At 26.9% G+C, this 25,227-nt stretch overlaps 1 protein-coding gene and 1 long non-coding RNA gene across 3 annotated transcripts; both read right to left on the minus strand.

Moving 5' to 3' along the window:
* Positions 1–1,151: 1,151 nt before the first annotated feature.
* LOC126552904 (uncharacterized) lies at positions 1,152–2,368 on the minus strand. The gene is made up of 3 exons (XR_007606357.1): positions 2,276–2,368; positions 2,147–2,205; positions 1,152–1,326 (listed from the first exon to the last, which is right to left on the minus strand). It is a non-coding gene; the product is annotated as an uncharacterized LOC126552904 (long non-coding RNA).
* Positions 2,369–7,782: 5,414 nt separating this feature from the next.
* Positions 7,783–24,963, minus strand: LOC114129352 (contactin). 2 transcript variants are annotated; one of them, XR_007605465.1, is made up of 22 exons: positions 24,527–24,963; positions 21,523–21,752; positions 21,123–21,362; positions 20,831–20,984; positions 20,577–20,754; positions 20,300–20,500; positions 20,098–20,200; positions 18,766–18,947; positions 18,089–18,379; positions 17,879–18,016; positions 17,505–17,645; positions 17,256–17,425; positions 15,741–15,879; positions 15,518–15,655; positions 15,221–15,456; positions 14,982–15,158; positions 14,730–14,915; positions 14,295–14,469; positions 13,864–13,997; positions 13,620–13,803; positions 13,002–13,120; positions 9,847–9,992 (listed from the first exon to the last, which is right to left on the minus strand). XR_007605465.1 is itself a non-coding variant. In XM_027994068.2 (21 exons), the coding sequence occupies exons 1-21, from the start codon at positions 24,713–24,715 to the stop codon at positions 9,898–9,900; spliced, it is 3,681 nt and encodes a 1,226-aa protein (XP_027849869.2). In that variant the 5' UTR covers positions 24,716–24,961; the 3' UTR covers positions 7,783–9,897. The 2 variants fall into 2 exon arrangements, 1 of the variants encoding a protein (XP_027849869.2); XM_027994068.2 differs by lacking the exon at positions 13,002–13,120 and having other exon boundaries at positions 7,783–9,992; positions 24,527–24,961.
* Positions 24,964–25,227: the final 264 nt, after the last annotated feature.

The following is a 25,227-nucleotide window of genomic DNA, read 5'->3' on the forward strand; positions in this document are numbered from 1 at the left end:
TAATTTATAAAAATTCTTAGATATACTTTAAAAACTAATATTTTTAGTGTGTATAGAAGTATGAGGTTCAGCTTCTCAATTTGATTGAAAACTATGTGTAAACACGTACCTATATCAATCGATAAAGTGAATAATATGACAGGGTGGTCATTTACAGACTTACAGTATCAAATGTATATGCATTTTTATTTTTTTATTCACAATGCTCATAGACAATATAAATATTTGATACATCAATGCACTATGAATTATTTCTTATAATAATTTTTTATACTCTGTTCAAAAAGTTTCTTTAAAAAAAAGGAATGAAGTTCGATTACTTTTACTGACATAAAAAATATGAGCCAAGTTCTTTATTTGAATATATCTACGTTTTATCATCATATTTTTGAAGGAACTTATACACATAATAATATATTCTTTATACATAATTATATAAGTGATTATTTCAATAGTAAGCACTCAACATCTTAAAAAACTATCAAAAGCAATACATAGTTAATTTCCTATTCTTAATTAAAATATTTTTGTAAGATATTCGATGTATAGAAATCAAATTTCCAACATCTATTTTGTATCAGTTATATCTTATAAGTAATTAGATGGCACCAGTCGAGTATAAGTAGATATACGTATAGTACAATAGAGTATAGACCAACATTTTGATGGCAATATCATTCCTACATTCATCTATAAACATTTTAATAGGCATCTACTATCTACTAATAACTAATTAATTATATGTATTAATACTGAAAAATACTGTAGTCGTTTTCAGAAAAAACATACTGCTTTGAAATTAAAAAAATATTATGTATAATATATTGCCTTTTAAAATGTAACAATTTAAATGTCGATTACGATAAAAAATATTAAACTTTTTAATCAAATAAGTTATAAATTACATTCATAAACCTTAATATACTTTTCTCAACAGTAAAAAGTGGATAAAGAAAAGAGGATCGCCCTATGTATAATAATATTTAGTAGATATAGGTCTCTGGTCTATATTATAATTTTAATATAAGCTAATATGGTGTAACTGAGAGCAATCGTGTAATTTCTGCACGAAGCCGAAGAGACATTTAGGTATTATATTATATTAATATAAATAGTAAATAATATACTTACGCATAATTCGATTATATTTTAATAGTATTCTTAATGCTGTAAATGCTTCGAATAGGTACTCCAAAAAGTATTTTTTCAATTTCTGAATGAGTATATTGTTTCATTCAACTCTGTTCACCGGGTACTTGTATACGTAGATAAATATTATATACGCGCGGTATACTCGCAACAGGGCAGTCTTGAATAATTCCCAACCTTCAATTACGTACCAACATATATGTAATATATTAATATGAGTAATAAAACACACATCTCTTTTAGTCTAATGTCATGTGTGTGGCGGACGGTTACAATTTCGACACCGTTTTTTTATAGATGTATCTATATAGGTATATATATAAATTATAGGTACTGTATATATATATAAATTAAATATAATAAAATATACACGAGCGCACATACTCGTGTCCACTCTAAAAAGCATTCGACATCCCCTTTATATAGGTATATGTGTACGGGCGTATAATATTGTAAACATTTTAGCTCGCATTTTAGTATAGCATTCTATTTTACATCATACGAATAACATATTTTAGTATTATTACCATAAAGTGCCCTTATAGACATGTATAATATATTCCAAACACTAATTTCTCTAAATACCACTATATCGCGAGTACCAATAAATTTTGCCACTTTACGAACAATGAACGTATGCTGTTCTATTTATCGTGCATAATTATATATAATATTACTACCTAATTGCGTAGTTTCTGATTTACGGTCAAGTCGTGTACTATTATCGAAGACATTGCTACAAAAACTAGACAAAATAGCAATTTTCACGTAATAAAAAAAAAAGAAGAATTTCCTATGAGGATATATTGTAATAAACCTTATTATAGCCGTATTATACTCGTATTCGCGGTATAGTATAAAACTACGAGCTATTTCTCGCAGTTTCCCTCACATAACAGTATTTTTATTCCTATTACGAGTTAGGAAACTAATTTAAGCTTAGTGATTTTCATTAATTATGTCGAAAAACATTAATACAAGTTTGAATAAATTTTACCTTAAAAATACTATTTTTCATACAAAACTTGCCACTGCTTCTATTTCTTTAGTTAACTTCTATACAAAAAAAAAAAAAAAACACAAATTAAACGATCTCTACAATAAATACATGTACCGGATCAGTCACCATTCAAAAATAATAAAAAATCTGACACTCCAAGAGCACAACTTCGACCGGCTCAAGCACCACAAACAGGGTTTATAGTTCGTTTCACCGCCGTTTATTTCGCCACCGGACGCGTATAACTATATATATTAACAAACCCTCTGTTGTCCCAGCAACGTACGTAATTCCGCACATTTCATTGGCTCGTTTTAATTTCGCGCCAACTTAATAATTAGGTATATTTAAACTTTACCAGATACCCTTTTTTTTGTAATTTTTTTTAGCAGTGACACCAATGTGAAAAAAACGTTATTACAGTGATGCCCGCGTTGTCACTCGTTCGCTACGCTGCGCTCGGACAAAAAAAAACCAAAATATCCCTCGACTTGTTATGCATCACAACTTCAAGTCGGTCACTGGGTAACCACCGCATAACCTAACTTACCACTATTATCATTTTCCAGACTAGTACGAAACGGTCGGCGGCGAAATAACCAAGTCCGCCACAAATGACATTTTGCTCTATGGGTGTAACAATACATTATTATAATATGTTTTTGCTATCTAGGAAGATAAAGAAACAATTCTTCGTGAAATATACAAAAAATATAACACTAATCGAATGTAAAGTAAGGAACAAAAACAAAATATCCAAAATAGGGATAGAGGAGATTGAACAAATTAATATAATAATTTATATAGAATAAGCCAGAGTAAATGTATTATTGTTTAATACGTTTATTGAACTTTACTTAACAAAATTCTTCTACACTAAAACTATGAAAATATCATTGAAAAAAATTGTATGTGTTATCGGCTATGATGTCGAGGGATATTTTTTTAAATAGAAAAAAAAACGATGATTTCCAAATTCCAACATCACAGGCAAGTTTTTTATCGGGTAAGTACTAAGTATATTATACACTAGTAATATTATACTATATAACTATATACAGGTCATACAGGTGCATCGCATTTACTGTAAATGCTATGTACAAATGACTAAGCATTCTGTTTCATGTTAGCCTTTTTCTAAAAGTATGTATTGTATAATATATTTATAACATAATATATTAAGTATTGTATTATTTTAGACCACAGTCCGTCGCGCATCCGTCGTCGTCGGCTGAATTACACCGCCGCCGCCGCACATAACAATGACATGACGTAGGTCGTAGGAATATAATATATTATGCTATATGCGGGAAACACAAAACGAAACGAATATATTATTATAATTATTTAGGTATAATAATAATAATGATTATTATTATTATTATTATTATATGACAAGACGGGCCCCGGTCTGCGGTGCGCGCGCCGTGTGATTTTTTTATTTTTTTTCGCGTGCGCGCATTCGGGGCCCTGCGAATTCGCAGCGACGTGGTACCTATGTACAATATGATGGCTGTAGATAATATATATATATACATATAAACATAATATAAGACGTTGATGGTAATAATAATAATAATAATAGTATAGGTATATAACATAATGCGCGTAAAATATTGTCGTTTTCTTTGTGAGGTGAAAAGAGACGGCGCGTACAATAATAATAATATTATGTGTATGATAATATATGAATGCACACTCGTACAGGTGTGTGTATATGGTATAAATAGGCACCGCCGCCGTCGGAGGAGGTGGCGCCAATATGCACAGACAATAATACTCGCGCACACATACACACGTAAAACGTATACGTATTTATATATATATACATTCGAAATTTATATGTATGTGTGTGAGTACGTACTGTGTGCGACCAAATTATATGTATTATACGCGATGGTCGGCGCGGGGGTGGGTCGGCCGAATATTATTATCCGTGTGAAGCCGCGCGACGGTCCGTTGTTTCTGCCGCCCGACCGAACCCTGTTGCACCACCGAGAAAGCCGCCGCCGCACGATAGTGCAGCACCGGTGTTGATTTGGTTGTTGTTGTTGTTTTTTTTTTTTTTTTTTTTTTTTAATCGGCGGTTCGATCCGTTTATCGTGGACGGGGAGTGTTTCCCTTTATCCTACATAAAATGATTTATTCGATATGGTTTTTTATTATTATTATTATTATTATTACATTTTTCGGGGAACTCGATGAATATAAATACAAAAAAAGAAAAAAATAATAATAAATAAAAGTATGTTTCTAAGTGTGTGTAACACACTGATATTATATATTATATACCTAGGTAGTATTAATATACGTATGCCTACCTACATTGTATACATTATTTAGTTTAATAGAAATAGCTAATTCGGCGGATTAAAATGTCTTTTGTTTCATTTTTCATATGCGAGTTGAGGCAATTGCTAAAACAAAAAAGGAAGAATATGAAATTTAAGTTGGTCTTGTAAGCGGTCATTAATAGGTAGCTATATATTAAAATATAACGTGTGATAGACAACTTAAAGTACCATATATAGGTATATATGTATAGTATTAAGTCATTATAACTATGATCACTGGCGAGAGAAGAGGTAGGTATACTTACGTTTAATATATATTGTATGTACAGTTGATAACTATATAATATATTCTATATCAATAATTTGTCATTCAAATGACTATGTTCATTGACTGCTGTCGGTTTGGTTAAGCCTCAATTTATTTTTATAGTTGATGCTTTTACAAACGTTACTTGATAAATCTTGAGGATTATAGCTATCTAAAAATGTTTAACCAATATTGTTTGATATTTTTTTTCCCCTATTGCTGTATTTAAATCTAGTTGTACCTATATAATTACAATATTATTAGAACTTTCTTCAGGAAAATGTGTTCAAATATCCTCATCAAATCACTAAAAAGTTCAAAATTTTTATATTTAAACAAATTTCCCAAAAGAAAATTCCAAAAAAGTTAGTAATATTCAAAATAATGCATGTTATATTTTAATTAATTAGACTGTACCTAAAGCCTATAAGTATATTTAATAGTTTATGATGAATATGTTTCTATTTTAGATTCTGAACGAAGTTGGTTTTTACAATGATGTATTTTTTTTTGTGTCTATGTACAGCATAACTTGTCGAAATAATAATGCTTCAATTTCAAACTTCGGGGGTGGTTTCCGATGACAAAGTGAATATTCTTGGTGCATTATAGAAGTCAAAAGTAAAAATTTTCCAGTAGTTTTCAAAAAAATCGATTTTTTGTTATGGTTGTAACTCAAAAACAAATCACTGTAAACACATGAAATTCTTATCATATATTTATATTCGTGTTATCTATATAGGTACAGTTAAATTTTTAAAATATTTTGGTTTTTTTTAGTTATTTATAGACAACCGAAATTTTCGATTTTTCTAAGAATTTTTTTATTTTTTTAAGTGTCCTGAGAATACCTAAAAATTGAATTCAAGGTTTCTTATAAGTTGTTTTTATTGTAGCTAAAAAAATTCAACATTCATTAGTCACAATTTTTTTTATAATAATCGTTTAAGATTAAAATTTTTACGAAATTTGTCAAAATCGTGAAAATTTTCAAGAAATTTTATAGTTGAAAATTCACAAACTTGTTTGTAATTATATCTAAGGTTAAAGAGTAAAACAATTAGTTTTCTTTAAGTTTTAGCTTATATAGTCATATAGCTTTATAGAAAACTCGAAGCATCATTATGGGAAAATGTTATGAGCGTTTGAGTTTTAAATTTTATGAAATTCTGTAACAATAACGATTTATCCTCAAAAGATTTTCAATATTTGTTATTAGGTATTCGTATATATTAAGTCGTAGATACTTGAAAATTTCACCAGTTATTAAGATTGACATTTTATTTATATGATTTAATTTTTTAAATATTTTACTAATTTTAAGGTTATTATAGGTATTTTAAATATTCGTTTTTTTTTTTAGTTTTTTTTGTTATAAATATCAATAAAACATTTTTGGCTGAGTAAAATTACTTTAAAATTTAATACAAAGTTCTTCATAAGTTATTCTTATTGTGATCCAAAAATTATAAAAATACATAGGCACAATTTATGATTTTTTTTTATTAACATTTGAAGTTAAAATATTAACAAACATTCGTAAAAAACATAAATATTTGCTAATTATTTTGTAGTTAAAATTTATAAAAAAATTTGTAAGTAGCTAAGAGTTGAAAATTGAATATACTAGATTCTCCATAAGTTAAATAAATTAGTTAGACAATAATTATAAAAGAATTTGAGCGCTGGTAAATTTAAAAAAATGTATCTTATGTTTAAATTTTTACGAAATCCAAAATTCACGCGTAAAATAACGATTTACTATCAAATAATTTTTGATTTTTGTTATAGTTAAAAATTATTAGTCGTAGAAACTTGATACACACACCACTGTTTAAATTGGAATTTTCTATACAAGTTTAAATTTTGAGGTATTCGAATCATTAAAACATAATATAAACTTATATTATACAATGTATAATATACATACATTTATAGCGATATTTGCACTTTTACCACAACATATACATTTTGTGATTCTGTGATTAAAGTTGAACGCAAAATATTATTGAATAATTAATAATTAAAATAAAAACTGAAAAATAGATAACCACTCAACTATCCACTATCCAATAGGTGTCAAGTATTCCTCGTCATCGACTAGGTCACTGTAATGAATGTGTTAAACTTAAATTCAATGATATAACTGATAAGTCATTGATTGATCCTTCATTTAAAACGGCCACTGTTAGCCTAAATTACTAACTATTATTATATTATTATATTATTTTTATTTAAATTACTGAAATTTATATTTTAAAACTTAGGAAATCTATCTAACTCTTTAAGACAGAGCTTTCTTTATGCTTATCACCCTTGTATCATTAATGACCGATATAGGTACCATTATACACTCCATTATTGTGCAATCCATTCATAATTTAATCCATCATATTAAAATCCCAGTGTTTTAATAAGCTGAATTTGCAATACTGTGGTTATCTTTTAAATATACCATGTTACCAGGTACGTGTGTTACCGTACAGTTTAAACATATTCAATATTTTGAAGTCTAATTACAGTGGTCAAATGGTTTCAATCATAAACACTGACAAAAGGTTTAAAAATTGAAAGGTTTAATTTATTAGTCAGTTAATAATAGTAAAATTACATTCATTGTAATATTAAATACAAAAATACAAGTTTTCTTTAAAAATAAGACTTTAATTTAAATAAATCATTTATTTTATTTAAAAATCTAGATAAACAAGTAAATTATAAGATAAATAAAAACTTGTTTAATCAAATTGTTTTTTATTAATGAGCGAACTTACTTTATTTATTTTACTAATGCGCTGATTCTAGAAACCGTAAATTTTCTTAATAAAAAAATAAATAAATAAAATAACTTCTAATTTTCCACGACTTTTCAGACTAGTGAAAATCATCTAAAATTTACTAGGCTTTTCATGTTATCCAGTCAAACTTCGTGGGCTGGTAGAAGAATACCGAACAAGTTTTCCAAACGCTTAACGCGTCTAGAAAACAATAAGAAGTTAGGTATAAATGTATAATATAAATAAATACATGTATATATTGTGATTACCTTTAATAATATAATATTTAAACAAAAAATAAGTGGACGTTACACATTGCCAATAAAGTCACAAAGTTTCATAAGTATATAAAATGGTATTTAATAAACATTATTGTTGTTCTAAGCACTACATAACTATATGTTTGTTAATATTTGTCATAAATAAAATATAAACGACTACTTTAATAGGTACGTCATTATTGTGCACTAAAAAATATCACTAGATAGTATATATGGACGGATAAGATTCACTTAAACTAAAAAAAACGCATATTACACAGTATAAAATAAAATAAAAATGTATACATAAAAATAATGAATAAAAAATATAAAAAGCAATTAATATAAAAATATATACCTATAAGAATGAAATCGCGATAACTAACTTTTATTCATAAACGCAAGTACAAAAATAAAATAATATACATTATGAAAATAAGTCAATGTTGTAAAATGTTTAAGTGGACGGATTATATTATTATGATTATTTATACATAATGTATACAATATATGTATGTAATGTATATGTATATTGTAAATAGTGATTTTATGTTTAAATGTTTTTTTTTTTTTGGCAGTTCTACGTGTTGTCAGAGATATTTGGAAAATATTCCCATTATAAAAATCAATCCATTTTTATATGTACTTCCTAAATGATAATTACCTAATTATAAATCAAAATATGGAAATATAATACCCAGTATACTCAGTATGTACTATTGTTGTACTATAAGTTATATATATATGGGAATTTTGAATGTTATTCATGGGTAAGTATGATCCATTAACTAAATATTAGATGTAATAAACTTATTCCGATTTTATTCAAACATAATTTAATGCAATATTTTATTACCTTTATATTTTTTAAATTAAATAGTTTTTTTGTGATTTACTTATTAGTGAATCTTTAAAAACAGATACAACTATAATAATAGTTTGTTTTTTATGTTCAAAATTAAATTTGTGTCATATAATATTAGATAGCGTTTAATATTATTTTACCATTTTTCTTAACGTATTATTATCATTTTTTAACTAATTATAGATTAAAAAAATGTTTGTTAATAGCATAGTATAAAATATTTTATTAATGATCTGTTTTAAAAAAACTCTCTTAAATTTTACCTATAATGATAAAAAAAGTAAATTAATATTTAATTATTTGTTTGTATTGATATTTAATTATATTAAAATTATTATAGACTAGTATATTATAATTTATAAGTTATATGTACATAATATTAGAATGGATTCATTTTTATACTAGGAATTTTTCGCTCGAAATTCATTATTTTAAAACAACTTGTAGGTATGAACATTATAATCACTATAAACTAATTATTTTATACTATATTATTACAGTGATTCTCAACTGGTGTGCCGCGAAACACTAATGTTCCATGAATTTACATTAGATGTACCGAAAAATTATTGAAAATATAAATAATTCATACACGTTAAAGTGTGTAGGGTGCTCTGGGATTTTTATAAAACACCCATGCTACGAACAAAAAAAAGGTTAAGAACCACAGCTGTATTATCTAACATCGGCGCATGCGTTTAAATGGCTTATGCTTGAAACGTTTTAAACAAGTATTTTTACAACGTTGAAATTATACTTATAAGTAAATTTTGCAGTATTTAAATTAAAAATCACACTTATTTCTACAGAATAGTATTAAATCACAATTTTAGTATATTAAATAATGGCTGTCAATCATATATTTTGAACACAGGCGAGAGTTTTTGATTCATGCGTATAATAATATTATTAATAATATTTCAAGGCACTGTTTCTGCATAATATACATTAATTGGTATATAATGCGGCACATTACGTACACCAAAATCATATATATATATATAATTACTTGTATGAACAATATTATACTGAGTTTACCGTTGCAGGTTTATATTCTTATAAATATATATAATCTATTATGATATATTTTGACCATAATCACAAAAGTTGACCATACTCAAAACGAATTATTGTCTTAAACTTAAAACTATACGTTTAAAATAGTAAAAAAAAAGTGTTATAAAAATATAATAATTGAGATTATTATATGTGCGCGTGCGCATTACGTTTTAGATCTATTACTTTTTAAATGATGCTGTACAACCTCAATAGTAACACGATCGACAGACAGACTGCCGAGTTTCTGCTCGCATTGTTGGTCAAGTACAGATCGGGATTACCTGGAAAAAAAATACACACAAATATATTAAACAGAAGTTTGACACTATGAGATAAGACATTCTGATCAGGAATGACTCCTCCCAATAATGCAAGACAAAACAATTAAACCATTATAAAAGACATAATACACAACGATCACAATAAGCGTAGGTACATCTTACCATTTGGATGAAAACCAAACACACAAGTTAAAATTAAATACATATTGAATATTGAAATACAATATGGCAACGGAAAACAAATCGTAATGATTAAATAGTGTATTTTATACGTATGCAAATAAAACGTATGTAGGTACCTATACGTTTTTTTTTTTTTTGATAGAAAAGTGTTTAAAACGTGACATTGTGACGTGCATGTGATCAATTTAGAAAACAATTGTTGTTTTACTCAAATAATAGTTTTAAGGTTTTGGAAAATCACAATTATTGAGATTTTAAAATATTAAGTACAATATTATTATAATTATTATTTCAGTAACATGAGTTATACAATTTTATTTTTAACAATACGGAAATATAAGAGTAAAATACAACTAATATGAGTAAATATTTTTCCAAATTCATTTAATTGGTACATAAAAAACTAATTTTTAATGAAATTACGTATCAAGTAAATAATTTAGAATTTTATACAATTCTATGTTTTCCATAAAAACACTCATGTTTTTACTAGGTAGATTTATTGCAATATTAAATCTTTATTGAATATACATGAAAATGTTTATCATAATTCATATAGTTACACGCACAAGCAATAGTTATAGGCTTATAGCTGAAAACATTATTATGTACTAACACGAATTTACTATTAATGTATATGTATTTTTTTATAAATATTTTAGATTTGAATTATTATTGTTTCAAATTTATAAATCATAATATTATTTTTTTATAAAGAAAAAACTGTTGCATATATCCAACAACTTAACGTTACTATAATAAGCACATACCAGTCTGATTAAAATTACTTCCAGGTTTTTAAAAAAAAAAATTCTGTTTAAATTATACACTATAAGTAATTTATGCTGATATTGTATAAACTTTCGAATACTTTTGTTAATTTAGTATAAAATATTATGTACATGGATATAATAATTAATATAAAAAAAAAGATACCAGTTTATTTGTAAAATATACGCAATAATAACATATACTAGCATATTATTACGATTATTTTGGATATAAAATAATATAAAAAAAAAATAATATTAAGTCCAATTTATACAGGCAGATATTACGTTGTATTTTAATAACTTATTAGAATGTCTTAACGTGTATTATTAATTATACAATGCACAGCAAACTATTAATTATTAATATTACTCATTTATACTCTATTATTAGCGATAGTCGACTACTAATAAACTGCGTAAAATTAACAATTTTATTTACTGCAAAATGGTTTGAGTTTAGCGTTAAAATTCATTTGTGATAAAAAGTGAAAAATAAAACGTTATTTAAAAAAAAAAAATAGATTCAATTCTACTTATGAAAAAAAATATATTATATTTATTATATTCCAAGCAACTTCGTTTTCAACACATAAGATATAATATTAATATAGCTATTAATAAATTATAATGAATATAAATCGATATTGACTCTTTTTTATACAGAAAAATTCCTTTCTTAATCACATTAGATTAAGGCATAGGTACAAATTCAATAAATATTTACAATCAAATACATTGAAGCCTCAATTTTCAATCATTTAAGGATCATTATTAAAATGTTTCGTATTTTTCTGTTTTGTTAGAAATAAATATTTATTTTTTTTTAAGTTAATTATTTTTTCATTACATTCTATTTCCAAATCATCCATAATATTATATATTATATTCATTAATCATTATTCATAAAAATAATGGCCGTCATTTTACGACTCTATACAAGTTACGAACAATTAAATGAATGTTAGCAGCTCGATTAAGTTAACGTCGATGGCACATCATGATTATTGGTGGTGATTTGACAGTGACGATTATAAGCGTGATTAAAAATATGTCATATTCGCATGATTTTTCATAGTCTAACGTACAAACTTAAAAACTTACAAACATAGGTACAACCACAGGAATCTACTAGATAACTTTACGAACAACATAGCAAACTTACGTTCAGGACCAATTATCAAATTCAAGGTAAGAACTCAATGTTTGTACGTCTTTAGTTTAAGTTTTTAATAATATTTTTATAATTATAAACGGGTAATGGCTAATGAATTATGTGTAAATAAAATATAAAATATTGCGATTTGAAAATGCATACAGCTTGCTTAAAAATTAAAATATTGTATAAAACTGACATAGCGTCCTATATACATTGATGTTTACCGTATGTAAGACGAAGACAACACATGCTGCAGGTGTGGCTTTTTTAATAATAATCGTTACAATTAATAGCTACAGATTAGACAATCTTGTGCGTTCAAATTACTCGAATTGAATGTGTAAAACCCTACGGGAAAGATGAAATCGTTGAAAATCAAAATATCTACTTAAAAATACAGTTACGAAAATTAGAAATAATTTTTCAATCGATGAAAAACATTAACGGAAATAGTTGATAATTAAAACCAACAACGATTTAAGATTTGTCTATCATAGGCTTCGTGATTCACAGTTCTCACAAAAATATGCATTTATTATTATTCCAATCGCTTTGATTAGGTACGTTGTAAAATGAGAGAATGTCAAAATTACAATAACGACGAATTGCCTAATTAATTAATGTACATACATATTTTTACATATTAGATATTACAGAACTTTAAGTAATTATAAATCACTACAAATTCCCGATAAAAAAAAGGAATTATAAATTATATTAAAAAATGTAATGATTGCATGTAAAAATAAATTATGCTTTTCTTAAATATAATTTCGAATAAAATGCATGCAAAAAATATAAGTTGAACAATATTCTAGGTATGGAACCATGGAAGAGTACACAATTATCGGCATGCGAAATTATTTTATTTCATTAACATAAAATTATGTTACTTACATATTGTGATAACTAGAGTAAGCTTGTATTTTGTTCAGCACATTGTACATAAATATTTTTATTTATTTGTATTATATGCTACATATAAGTAATTTACTTTCACTATTAAGTAAAACTTCCTGTAATTATATATATTTAATATTAAACCAACTATGCAAATAAATGGCTTGGCATTTTTTGTACTTATTTTTGAATTATAGATACATGATACATAAAGAAACACATACAAACCACTACATTACTAATGTGCTATGAAAATTTGATTGAAAAATCACATACATTTTTTCTCTATAACTATAAATGTACTAAGTTTATAAAATTAAAAATTATAATAACTGAACTCGGTTCTAAACATTATAAAGTATCAATTATGTTGGTATTATATTATACCGTACCTAGGTCCTAGGTATACAAAGAAATTGAAAGATTACATACAACTAATAAAAATTATAAATTAAGTACTACACATGGAAACAGAGGTGTTTGATATTATCAACATACTTCAGGCAATGAACTGATTAATTAACAATGGAAACAATTAAATTTATCATATAAATTATGTAATAAGAATTTAAATGATGTATAAAAATATAAATGTATAATTTAATTAAATCTTACCCATTTGGAAAGTGTTAATGGGTGATGACATCCGCCCATCTCCGCCATTAGAATATGCCAATACTCGAAGTTTGTACACTTTTCCAGGTGTCAGGTTAGTAATGTATGCTTCTAATTTGCTTTCGATTTCAATAATCGTATCATTTGCAGTACTCATGTCTTGATCGTTTTCCCAAACCCGCACCTAACAATTCATATGTAAATCAAAGATTATATTAATTATTGGTTTTAATGATATACAAACCTTATAGCCTTTGATTGGTTCTTCTTCTAGTGTTGGTTGTACATATCGCCAAGTCACATGTATGGTACCTGGATTTATGCCATCTATTATAACAGATGATGGTGGTTTTTGTGGAGCTTTTCTATATGTTCGTTCTGTAAAAACAAAATATTATGTAGTTTTAGTCACTCTTTGCATCATGACTCATATTTTTAGTGCATAAAATTAATTTATTATTATTTAATTCCATTTTCATTAAACATTAGTACTTTTTTTAATAATCAATCTTTAGTTAAATTGTTAATAACAAATGACCAATAATACAGAAAAAAACATGCAAGTTGATATTAACTTAAAAAAATCAATCAAATAATATTTAAAATTATTTGTTTACAAAAATAAAAGTTTCTCTAATGTTACTTATTACTGAGTAATGAAATTTAAAATATTACCAATATATCGCTCACTCTCTGGACCTTCTCCAGCTGAATTGAAAGCCATAACTTTTACGTAATATTCTGTATCTGGTTGCAATCCAACAATAAGTGCCCAAGGCCTAACAAATCTACTTAAATAATATACAGCATCTTCTTCTTTCTCATTCTTATCTTTTTTCCAATACTTTAACTACAGAATATATTAAATGGTTATGTTTTTATGAAAAATTTTAATAACATATTTTGTATTAAAGTACAGTTATACTTTAAGCCATGAAAGACCACAACTCTGCCATGCATATAAGTATGGAATTCCCCCGTCCGTCACTAAACAGTCAAAGCCTTGAAACTGGTGCTAGGTGCTGTGTAATGCATTATTCACCACAACGCTGTAGTCTCTCATGGCGTACTGTATAGTGGGTCATATTTAATATTCTTAAATATACTTACTCTATGACCAATTAATTTACCGCGCAGCATTTCCCGTGATTGATCAATTGGTACCCAACTTACATTAATGGCAGTTGAGTTGTAAGAAATAGCAAACACTTGCTGTGGAGATACTTGTGGCATATCTTCTGCACTGTATATCACTTTAGGATCTGATATAGGACCAGCACCGAATGAATTAAAAGGCTGTAGATACACAAAATTAATTATACAAATAGAGGATAATTTTATAAATAAAGTAAAAACTATTACTTGAACTTTGACTTCATATTTAGTATAATAAAATTCTGGCTTTATGTGCACCACTGCCATTCCAATATTACCACTATCTTGCAATGTCTCATACTGAAAATCTGTATCATGATCCAAACGTCTCCAATATATTTTATAATAGATACCTGGTCCATTTTGATCTTGAGGAAGTAGTGGCTATATGATATAAATAAGTGTACTTAGACCAATTCAAAGAAAATAAAGTAACAATGACTTACTTTCCACACAATTGTTAAATCTCCAATTTTGCCATCACCTCCAGTGATATTTGTAGGTGCTTTATACGGACGATCAGCTGGTGTGTTAACTTGAGGTGAAGGAAGAGATATTTCACCAAAGCCAAGCTCATTTCCTGCTATCATTCTAAATTCATACTTGGACCAAGGTTGCAAAACATTTTCTAAAAATGCTTCTTTACGTCCATTATACCTATCAACTTCCTTGACTATAAAATCTGCAATATACAATAATAGTTTTAAGCATTGTGAAACATAAATTTATAAATTCAAAATTACCTGTGGCAACTGTATACCAAGTACTGTTCCATTGTGAGCGGGCGCTTACTATATAATGTGTAATTTGACGACCGTTTGATGCACCATCAGACCATTGAAGTTTGGCAGATGTCTTTATGACTTCAACTTGTAGTCCACCTATACAAAAAAATAATTTAATGAACTGTAATTACATAGTACATACAAATTGTATTGCAATATTTAGGTAAAAATATAATATTACCTGGAGGTCCAGGAGGTCCATCAACAAATAAAGTAGTTGTTGATGATATTTCCCCAACTACACTGTGTACAAAACATTTGTATTCACCAGAATCTTCCAATGTCATGTTACGAATGTAAAGCTCTCCACTATTTATGCTCTTTAACATTAAATTATTAATAAAAATAAATTAAATGCAAAGGTACAATGAGTACTTGATAAATTTTGGTAATAACTGTTTTTTGCAATTGCTTAATTATGCAATAGCATACTATCGATTTAAAATTTTGTTTGTCACTACCATATTATGTAGAAACTAGTTAAATAGAAAATTTTCAATTTATTAAGAAAAATAAGAACTCCATCTTCGGTTGGCCAAACTCTCTTCAAAAACAATATTAAATAGACTTTTTATTGGACAGTGGACACACATGTTTAACATAACACATGGGTACCTAATGGCAAATTAAGAAAAACCAATGTACACTACCAGTAGTATCGAACTATCAGTCAACCATATTTTTACAGATTTTTATAGTATACAGATGAACAATGAACGTAATACCCTCAACATTTCCAAAACCCTAAACTAGCGTTTCTCAAAGTATGGGTTGCAACCCTCTGATGGGTCGTCAGTCAATTTTTGGTGGGTCACAAAATTTTTTTTGAATAATATAGATTCCAAAAAATGTATGTTAAATTAATATTAAATATATTATTATAGCAATAGAGAACCAAAAATTACGTAGGTAATAAATAATAATTCATACTAAATAACCTAATAAAAATGTACACATATTTATATAATAAGAATTTTTTTTTTAACTTCTTTTTAAAAAGTGAAACAATGTGGGTCGCAAAAGATTTTTCAGGGGAAATTTGGGTCCCAATACTAAAAAAATTGAGAATCACTGCCCTAGACGCAGCAGTTGGACCAAACACAGATACCACTAATCAAGTTTTGATATTTATAAGAAAATCTTTTTTTTATAATTTATTTTAAATAACATAATTTGAGAAACTTTATTGATTAGTAAAAAACTTTAATTTATACATATAATAACTAATGACCGCTGCTACCAATGTTAATTTAAGATCAATAAAAAAAAAAATAATAATAACTAACACAAAATAAAAATAATATTTATTTATTGACCTTTAATGGGAAGATGAAAAATTCAAAGAATTGTATTGTTAATTATTAATATTAATCATTTTAAAATTAAAATAAAATATATAAAGTTTTTTATTTCTGAGAACCAATGGTATATTGATACATGTATTTTTGTAAATAATATTATAACTACCTATTTATTTCTTAAATTCTTAGCAGATCAAAGATGAAATTCTTATGTACTTTTTTTTAATTATATACAATTATTCATTTATTAAAAAATGTTTAATATATTAAAATTTATGAGATAAAAATTATTTATTTATTACCTATAACATAACCTATATCCTATAACCTATAATATATAATAAGCCAATACAAATACTTAACAATTTGAAATGATTTAAAAGATTAATACTCACAACATGTCCCGTAAGTTCAGAATTAGAATTAACCAATGGCATATTGTTGTGGGTCCAAACATATGCAATATCTAAGAGTTCATCAGAAACAGCTTGGCAACGTAATAGTAAGTCATGTTTAACAATTGATCTGATTTGGGGATTTAGTTGTTCAATGAACACAGGGCCACCTACAGTAAAGTTATGATAATTAAAAAAATGTAAAATAGAAATATTATAATATAATTACTTAACGAAACATAAACTTACGCATAACAATAAGTCTTCCATGACTTTCTGCAATTCCATACAAATTTTCAGCAATACATACATACATGCCTTCATCATCTCTACCAATTGGATCTATAATTAAATTTCCATTTTCTAATATGCGACGCCTACCCCCAGCCCCTAAACAAAAATTAATAGAATGTTAATGAAATATGTGCAAAATACATAAAAATAAATACAGTTAATAAAATCAGTAATTGAAACATTTTATTATAACAAAACAATTTTTGAATGAATCAAATATAAAATAATGTTGTGTGGTTGTGTCCTAATGATGTTTGGACACTTATGGTCGCACGGTAGTCAATGTGTTAAATTATTCATTAATTAATTTATAAAACATAACAACTAACCTATTGTGTATCCATCTTTTTTCCATGTAAATTTAGGTCTAGGTGCAGCTTCAGGATTACATTTAATTGTAACATTTTTGCCTTCAGCGCCATATATTTCAGGCTCCAAAGGTTTTTTCTTAAATGATGGCCGTAAAGCTATAAAAAGAAAATTTCATTATGAATTTTTCACTATAATGTTTTATACACTAAAGAATGTCATTAACTTACATAGCACTCTTAACTGTGCAGATGAGTAACGGGTTTTTAAAGTATTGCGAGCTTGACATTGATACATTCCTGAATCTTTTTCATGTTCTAAATATTTTATGCTCAATACATTGTCTTGTATCACATACCGTTTTTGATCATCAGGTAATAGTTTATCAATTTCTAGTGGTTCACCATTTTTAAACCACTTATATGTTACATCTGGAACGCCAAAAGCTTCACATGTCCATGTCAAATCTGACTGGTGATCCATGTGTTTATCTTCCAGTGGGATTGTGAAGTTAGGTTCAGCTAAAATAATATATGGTTCATAATATAATAACCATAACATCAGATGCACATATCTAATACAGCGAACATTCAAAAATATTATGAAAAATACTTAAAAAGCAACACCTATAATAAATATTTCCAATCATCTGCAGACTTAAAAGTTATGTGTACAAATAGTTTATTTGTAAAACAGTTGTTGGCCAATGGACAATTACATAGCGAACAATTTAATTCAGGAATAATTCCTGATAGTTAAATATAATTAGATATATTTTTGTACATAAATAGAAATTGTTTAATGCATTAACATCAACTTTATACTGATAGATAAAAGCATGGAATCACAAAAATGATTCATTAAGTTCTTTAGCAAAACTACATAATGTTACCGTACTTTTAATTACCTTGTATTGTTAGAGTAACACTTTTCTCTTTACTATCCCGGTCATTAAAAACATGGCAATTATATTCTCCTTGATCTTCCACTTTAACTTCAGGAATTATCAATACACGATTGTAGCTTGTCAAATAAGAGCCTTTAGGTAACGGAGAACCTTTTCTTGTCCAATTATATGAAGGTACAGGACTAAAATTAAAAGTAGTCAAAATTGTTTTTATTAGAAAAAAAAATCACTTAATAATTTAATAATGGAGAATATTTAAATTAATTTTAGTTTAACAAATACTGAGTTATAATTGTACATTATATATATTTAACAGGCTTTGATGAAATGAAAGTTACAATAATAATTATAAAAGGAAAATAACTATTGATTAACCAATGACTAAAATTTTTCATTTATTAAAATATTGCCATAGTTAATTACTTTATTAGGAATCATTATAATTATAAGCTTGGCCTGGGAATAATATAATTATTTTAAAATATAATACGCAATAGTAATTAGTAAAGCGAAGATTTGTATGCATTTGCATATTTATTCTGGTTGATCGTATGATATGCTAAGTGAACACAAAATTTGTTTCATGACTTAAAAATTTAAAAAATGAAACTCTTTTAGTGCATATATTGACATTTTTTCTATTTTAATTGCATATTTCATCTTTTAGTGCATATTTCGATGTTTTTTTTTATTTTTTAGACATTTTTTAAATAAATACTTTTGTCTATTATAATACAAGAAAAAAATTATTATGTTTTATACTTGTAGGAATATACGATTTTTCCAAATATGGCCTTAGGGTTTATATCAATAATCGGGGTAGTAAAATATAACTTTTTTTTTTCTAATTTTCTATGCATATTTAAGATTTAGTTTTAGATATTTAGTTAGTTTTTAATGCATATAAACCCACACTCTGGTAATTAGTAAGTTTTATAATTTTTTTAATTTCTATACAATTTCTAAATTCAAAATATATTTCTCTTTGTGTTTAGTCTAAATTTATTTGAATAGCTTTGTATACATGCCTATATTCACATAGATCATACAATTTGATATACAAAAGAAGATTAATCAATTAAAAAAAAACACTGGCACTTAATAACTCATATTGCTTAAAGAACATCAGTCACTAAACATAATTCTTCTTCAATATTCATATTTTTTTTTATTATTTATTAGGCATTGTCAAATATTATGACAAGGAAATAACATAAATTCTAGCATAAAAATGTATTTTCAATATTATTATTATAACAAATATATTAGATATTTTAAAGATGAAATTTGGAAACTGGTGTATAAAAAAAAAAAATAGAATAATAATCTTACTATGCGAATGCAACACATTCAAGTCTAACTTCTTGGCCAGCAATAGGTGCTTCTGGAAAAGCTTTTGGGAAGTTGTTGGGTAGTATAAGTTGTTGATAGTCAGCTACAAAAAAAAAAATAATAATAATAATAAAATAATAGTAATAATAGTAAATAAATCAACATACACATTAAATAACATTATAAAAATACAAGTACATACAATGTGTCACTACATGTAACTGGAACAAGGGCCCATTCTTGCCGGTATTTGAAACTTCACTTTGCACATTGCAACTATAGTTACCAGCATCACTTTCTTCCAAAGCGGAAAAATATAAGTATCCATCGTATGAGACGAACACTCTACGATCTTCTTGAACCAAGTTAGGAAATGATTCTCTGACCCAATAATATCTCACCTCTAAAAACGATCAAAATTAATAGACACAATTCATTTGAAAGTAAATAATAAAAATATTTTATAAATCATTTCTCACCAGGGAAATATTGAGGAGGATCACAAAATATTGTTTTTCCCCAATTCTTATTACCACGTTCAAGAGGACGTTGTAAATTAAATTCACCAATAAATCCAAATGAAAGTTGTATGCTTTCAGAAACTACAGAACCAAACATATTTGATGCTTTACAATGATATCGACCTCTATCTTCATCCTGTTATAACCAATATTATTTGTTTATATACATTGATCACCAATTTAAATACAAAAATTATGTTATTCATTGTTACCCTTTTAGGAGCATAAATAATAAGAGTTCCGCCACTTAATGTGAATCTCTTATTACTTAGTGGATCAATTTTTGTAGCTAACAATTGATCCTGGTTATCATATTCTTCTTTAAACCACTCATATGTTGGTGTTGGATAACCTCCAGCAACACAACTAAATTTTTTTTTAACAATATATAATACATAAATAGTTAAATATAATAAAATATTCATTTTTAAATAAGTTAATTAATATTTTTATTCATATAATTAATAACAACAATGTAAATTTCTTATTATTGTGTATACATACCTCAAAGCTACATCATTGGTAATTGATATTCTAGAACTATCAAATACTACATCTGTAGGTTCTTTAATAAAATAAGGACCTCGGGGCACTTTTTGCTGATCATCAATGTTATAGCCATACTTATAAGAACGTTCTTCAACTATTAAATGTTGTTTATTTAGTGGCATTTCACATATATAAAGCAAATGTCGATCTCCTGGAACTTTTTCAAATCCCCATTTTTGTAATTGAACTGAATATCTGAAAAAAAAAATAATATTTGGAATTAACATTTTTACAAAATTAATTGTGATATGATATTTTCTATTAATTTAATAGAAGGTATTTTCATAAATTGAATTTGATTAGTAACATAAGAATGTATATATTATTTTCTCAAGATAACATTATAACGACTTACGTATATGCAAGATAATCTCTGTTTAATGTAGTGTGTTGTTCAGGTAATAATGCTCCTTCGATATTCATAAGTGGAGTATTGTTGTCTACATCATTTACCCATACTCCAGGGCTTGTTTGCTTACCACCCACATACCACTGTCTATGTTGAGGGTCCTGTTTCAAGAGTTGATTTACGAGAAAACCATGCTCATTTATGTCAGTAACACTAACTAAATCACCTCCAGAAGCCTACAAAAAAACAGGTTCAAAATTAGTTGTTTAAACTATAAAACTGTTTTAAGTATAAAACAAATAATTTACACTATTTACAGATATAAGTGATATTTTAGTTAAATTAATTATTAGGAATTATAAAAAATGTCCTTATTATATATATATAATATATCCTTTTTGTGTAAAGTCGTCATATATATATTTTGAGTATGTTAAGTAGGTACAATTAAAAAATGATATAGAACGTAATTCAAAGATAAGTACAAATTCAATTTTTTTTTTAGTCTTAAAATAAGTGTTAAACCAAGGTTTAATACTATAATTATGGAAGGGAAGCTATGATTTTGAATATGATATACAAAAATAAACAATATACCTGTAAGTAATCTTGAAATTGATAAATAAGTATGAAATAGGCCTATTTATTTTCATATACAAATTTATGAAAGATTAAATTAATTAATTAAGAGAGTTGGAAATTTATGGCAATAGCCATAAAGGGCCCAAAGTCATTTTTGACAGGGTCCCATAGTGGGCTATCTATTAACATGGTACCTATTTTAAAAATTTCACAGATATAATTAATAAATATCATACAAGATAATTTTAAAATAAAAGTATTTTTACCAATTTTTGACATAATAATATGTCAAATTAAATATAATTTAAAGGCTTACATAATGTTTGTAATATCTTTAATTTTTCAAAACCTTAATCACTTTTGGGACCAGATGAAATTACTGTAAAAAAAACCATATAATTTCATACAAATGTATTAATCAGATATAAGTTCAGATTTAACAAGTCAACTGCTATCAATCAAAGAAATAATGAATATTAAAAATTTAAATAGTATTCAAACAGTGACATCATATATTCTTGAAAATGATTTTGCTACAAGTTATTCTGATATATCAGGAGCATGTATAATTTATGAAGACACCTTTGAGCACAATAGGTACTGCAACTAGTAATCAAGTCTTATATTTTAAGTAATATTAATAATATAAATATATTATAAGACTTATATAAGTCTATACCTATTAAATTATATAAAAAATTAGGACCACGTTTTGCGGGGAAAAAAAGTAATTAATCAAAAGGAAAGATCATAATATAGAATAATATTGATAAATCAAAAAATAAAAAAATTAGATTTTTAAAAAAAAAAATCTTTTAACATTTTTGGAAAACTATTGAGCCAACCTCCTCGCGGTCTTCTGGGTAACCCTAATAGGCTTAGATTTAGTAAAATATGTTAATATATGCAAATAAATTAATACAAACATACTATTATAAAGGAAAAGATTACGCCCAAACATTTTATGGATTTAAGCCCCAAAGTGTTATCTTTTTTGGGTAAATGCGCCCAAACGTATTTCTTTCATAATTTATTTGACATTGCCAGTAACGGTTACAACTACAGAAAAATCTTTTTCAAAACTCAAAATAATAAAAATACTATTTAAGGAACTCAATTGGACAAGAGCGACTATCCAACATTTCAGTATTAAATATCGAACAATGTCATACAAAAGAGATAGATACCTATAGAAAAAATTGTGACAAATTTTTCAATTATGAAAGCAAAAAGAATGAAATTTGATTGAGTATTAATTAATTAATATATTGTTAGTATTATAATTTTTTTTTAAATTGTTAATTATATGAAATTTTCAAACTTATTCTAATTATCCAAGTATAGATGTATAAGTATAAATACAGGTATTATTAATTCTATGACATAGAATACAATATGTAGTTAAAATAAAAAAAATAATAATCAATTAGTTTTATCAACAAAATAAAAAATGTCTATATAGTAGCATTTTATGTTATGTACTTGATAGTTATAGGGCCCACAATTTATATTTCCCCAGGTCCCTAAACAACCAAGTTTCAGCACTGGCAATGAGTGAAAATTGCAGACATACATAGTCAACGTGTTAATTCCATAATGACCATTAGAAGCATCAATTTTTAAACTGCAGAGAAGGAACAAGAGAGATTATGTTGAACCAATTTAAAATATTATCTATAAATACAATCATATCTCTGCCCTACATATACTAGACATAATTACTGAGTACTGAGGTGTATTTTAACATAATAGGTAATCTTTAAAAAAAATTTAAACAATGTTTTATGAGCAGTGGCATATTTAGAGGGAGGGTCAAGGAGGGCAATTGCCCCGAGTAGTACTTTTTTAGGAAGCAGTAAATTTAACTGGATGCTTTTTTTTAAAACAGGTTTATAATATTTCACTATTTTGTAAATAGATGAAAAAATAAATTAATAAATGTTACAATTTACTTTGATTATTTTGTTATCATGGGTACTACTGAGAGTACCTACAATTTTCAATATTCTAAGGCACTGGGTAGATATTTAATTTTTATACTGCATGATACTATTAACATATCACATGTGTTGTAAGCTTTTTTATGGGTAAGAAAAATTGTCACAATAAAAAACCGGTGAGAGGAACACGGAAAATATTATTTTAAAGGGAATAAAAAAAATTGTGTACACAGGTCAGCAAAATTCTAAATACCACCACAATGTATGGGTATTGTTAAACAACCGATAATGTACAAATAAAATATAACATGCACTTGTGGAAATGATTTACAGTTTATATCCAACACGAAAACGTACCACCGCAGCACACGGTACAACTTACAGCTAATAATGAATACTGTATTTTGATAATATAAACATAATGTCGTGTTCTAAACAGAGGACATTAAAACAAACGCATTTGCTTTTGAGACATTAGGTACACATACCAAACAGTTTCTGTGGGCTTCACTTCTCGGTCGGTACGGCGACTTTACAAACTTATAACAGGAGGTGCTGTACTGGATCCAGTGCTGCGGACAATGCCATTCGGTGTCCAAGTTATTGATTTGCGACCGAGTGGACGGTGTCGAGCACCACAGGACGGCCAAAACGCACAGATAGCTGGACTTGATCATTTTGAAAAGCGAAATAAATCAATCGCGCGCACGGTGTCACTACTGCTCGTTTACTGTGATGGCCGATTTCCGTTCATCGCGATTGACCAAGAACGTGAACGGCGTAAATTAAAAAAACCGAGCGACGGTTTATTGCAAGACAAAACAAAAAAAATAATAATAAGCAGTGTAAGCGTTAAATTGCTTATACCTACCAATGACAAAACAGTAAACACGACGAGAAAATGTTAACAGTAGTGTTATCACCGCCGCCCGGAACACGCCCGCCTCGACTGCGGTCGGGAACAATGCGCGAGGTGGTTTTTTTTTTTTTTTATCGTTGTTATCAGTTTCAATCAGCGGAATGTTCCGTCCGTAATCCGTTGTCGTTCGCTCACGCCCGTCGATTGCGATGTGGAGCCGTGGAGGTAAAGACGTTCAAATTTCTAATAGGTATCTAAAATTATTTGTGTTTGAACCACAAGACGTGACAATAAAATTGATGAAAAAAGTCGGTGAAGCGTACGCCGCCT

The sequence above is a fragment of the Aphis gossypii genome, chromosome X (assembly GCF_020184175.1).
Source record: "Aphis gossypii isolate Hap1 chromosome X, ASM2018417v2, whole genome shotgun sequence".
In the NCBI taxonomy this organism is placed as follows: Eukaryota; Metazoa; Arthropoda; class Insecta; order Hemiptera; family Aphididae; genus Aphis; species Aphis gossypii.